The sequence below is a fragment of the Lactuca saligna genome, chromosome 4, assembly GCF_052625555.1.
Source record: "Lactuca saligna cultivar CGN05327 chromosome 4, ASM5262555v1, whole genome shotgun sequence".
In the NCBI taxonomy this organism is placed as follows: Eukaryota; Viridiplantae; Streptophyta; class Magnoliopsida; order Asterales; family Asteraceae; genus Lactuca; species Lactuca saligna.
Window position 1 is genome coordinate 11418309 of NC_136420.1, and position 2338 is coordinate 11420646.

The 2338-nt window shown below is 38.5% G+C and overlaps 1 protein-coding gene across 1 annotated transcript; it reads right to left on the minus strand.

The window, feature by feature from the left end:
* Window positions 1-1306: 1306 nt before the first annotated feature.
* LOC145039280 (uncharacterized) lies at window positions 1307-1783 on the minus strand. Its single transcript, XM_078987351.1, has one exon. The coding sequence runs from the start codon at window positions 1781-1783 to the stop codon at window positions 1307-1309; it is 477 nt and encodes a 158-aa protein (XP_078843477.1).
* Between the last annotated feature and the right edge of the window lie 555 nt (window positions 1784-2338).

Consider the following 2338-nt stretch of genomic DNA (forward strand, 5'->3'; position numbering starts at 1 on the left):
TGCAGTCTACCGAAGTGAGTTTTGATATCTTCGGACAATTCTTGTCATTGACAGGGAAATGAAATTCTCTATTAGGAGGGACATACAATTTGTCTTTGTTGAACCGGGGTGAGGAATCCATTGCGGTATGATACCCATTTGACCAACCCCAATTATATGTATTATCCACGGTTCCATTGTTTACCAAATTTTCAATAGCCTCACTTTCATTAAATAATTTTTCAATTAAGAGATTTAAGCGTATAGTTTCTCTCTGAGCTAAATCTCTATGGTTCAAAGCTATCTCTAATTGGGTTTCACTTAGCATTCTGGCATCTTTCTCTAACTCTAAATCCTTCTCTAACATTTCCATCTTAAGTCTCTTGTTATCCAGTATTCCTCTCACATGGAACATCTCTTGGAATGCAATGTTCTTATCATCTAAAGCTTTGTTATAGTCTGTAAGAACGACAACACAAGTGTCATCAAGATCATCTATGTAGGGTTGACAGTCATGCATACTATAATTTAAAGTTTGGATCATGAGTTTTACCTGTTTGATGATGCTTAGAGTCCCATCCTTTGCCATGTAGCACTAGTTTTTGTTCATCATTGTTGATCCATCATCATCCGCAGTGGACAACATGCATATTTTTCCTTTTCCTTTAACACAGTTGATGGTCTCTTCTTCATCTCCTAATGACCAAACTTGATGGTCTCTTTTAACTTGGGCCACATATGCCCTTGACTTTTTTTTCCAACTCTTGAGCCATTCTAAGATAGAATGCTCTGTCCTTGACTACATTGTCCTTACAATCTTTTGCGAAGTGGTTTTCTTTATTGCATTTGTGACAAATCACAAAATCAGTCCTGTCTTCTGATTGAGTACCGGAGTCATTGTTCTGAGGAGACTGCGGTACCTCCTTTGGTTGATTGTTCTGAGATCCATTGGTATATCGAGAATGGTTGTTCTGAGGACCGAAGTTACGGTTGAATGGAGGTTGGTTGAATTGTTGATTCTTGCGAAAAGAAGAAGGTGGTATGTGGTTGAACTGTTGGCTAACCAGAGCAATATCCTTCTGAAATTCTTCTTCATCATCATACTCAGAATCCGTTTCGTATGACTGCGGTGGGGTATCATACGATGAAGAGTAGGGTGACTGCGGTGGAGGTTGTGCTATGAGAGCAAGCGGTCCTCCGAAGTCAGCACAGTCTTTGAGTACAGTGGATTCTTGTGCTTGGAGCTCTCCATAGAGTTTGTAGAGTGATAAAGAGTGAATCTTCCTTTCGCCTTGGACTATCATCTTAGCCGTAGTCCAATGTCTTCCTAAACCATTAAGGAACTGGAGATTGGTTCATGGTTGCTGCGGATGGTAGCAGCATTTGATAACTTTGTGACTATCAGGTTGAACCTCTTGAAGGAGTCTTCCAAACTTTCACCCGTATGAGCTTTGAAGTTGTTGAAGTCGTTGAGTGCGGTAGTGAGCTTCTTATCTTGTGTTTGTTCTGAGCCTTCATACAGATTCTTGAGTACATCCCAGATCTCTTTTGCTGACTTGCAGTTAATGATAATATCAAAGTTATCATGAGCAATACCACAAGAAATTTCATAAAAAGTAACAACATCATTTTCCATTTTATCGAGATCATCCTTGGTGGGACGGCTCATGGTTGGTTGACCTCCTCCTAGCCTGGTTATCGTACCATCAGCATCAGTTTGGGCTGGTGTAAGGACTGGAACGTGTGGTCCTTCTTCCACAGATCGCCATACATCTCTTCCCAATCTTCTTAAGTACCTCTCCATTCTTTGTGACTAGTGATGATATTCATTTGCTACCAGTATTGGAGCTTGGTTAGAACCACCAACACTATTGGAGACATTCAGAGATAACGATTGTGCCATTTTGTTTTTTTTTTTTTGTTGTTTTTTCAAGAAATGAGCTTTAGTGGTATCGAAGGCCTAATGAAAAATTAGAGTTCCGATATTCAAAAAGCAACCAGTTTGGCTCTGATACCAATTGTTGAGAGAAAAACTTGGAGACACACTTGAACAAACGTTAGAACAAGTATATTGCGGAATAGTTAATCTCAAATGATCTAAAAGCTCAACAATAATATATTTAGATAGTTAGATAGTTAGGTGCGGAAAGTAAAGAAATATAAATGACAACAATTGTTATATCAAGAATACACTTAAACTGATTCGTAACAAGGAATGCATTCACTCCGAGTTAATAAGGAAGATCAAGTTTAGTGATTAAGTTTAGAAGACTTGCTCCGAAGAGAGGTTATAGTTTGATATGTTTCAGTAGCAATTTAGAGTAAGAAGAATTGAAAGATAGAGAAATGAAGAAGATAA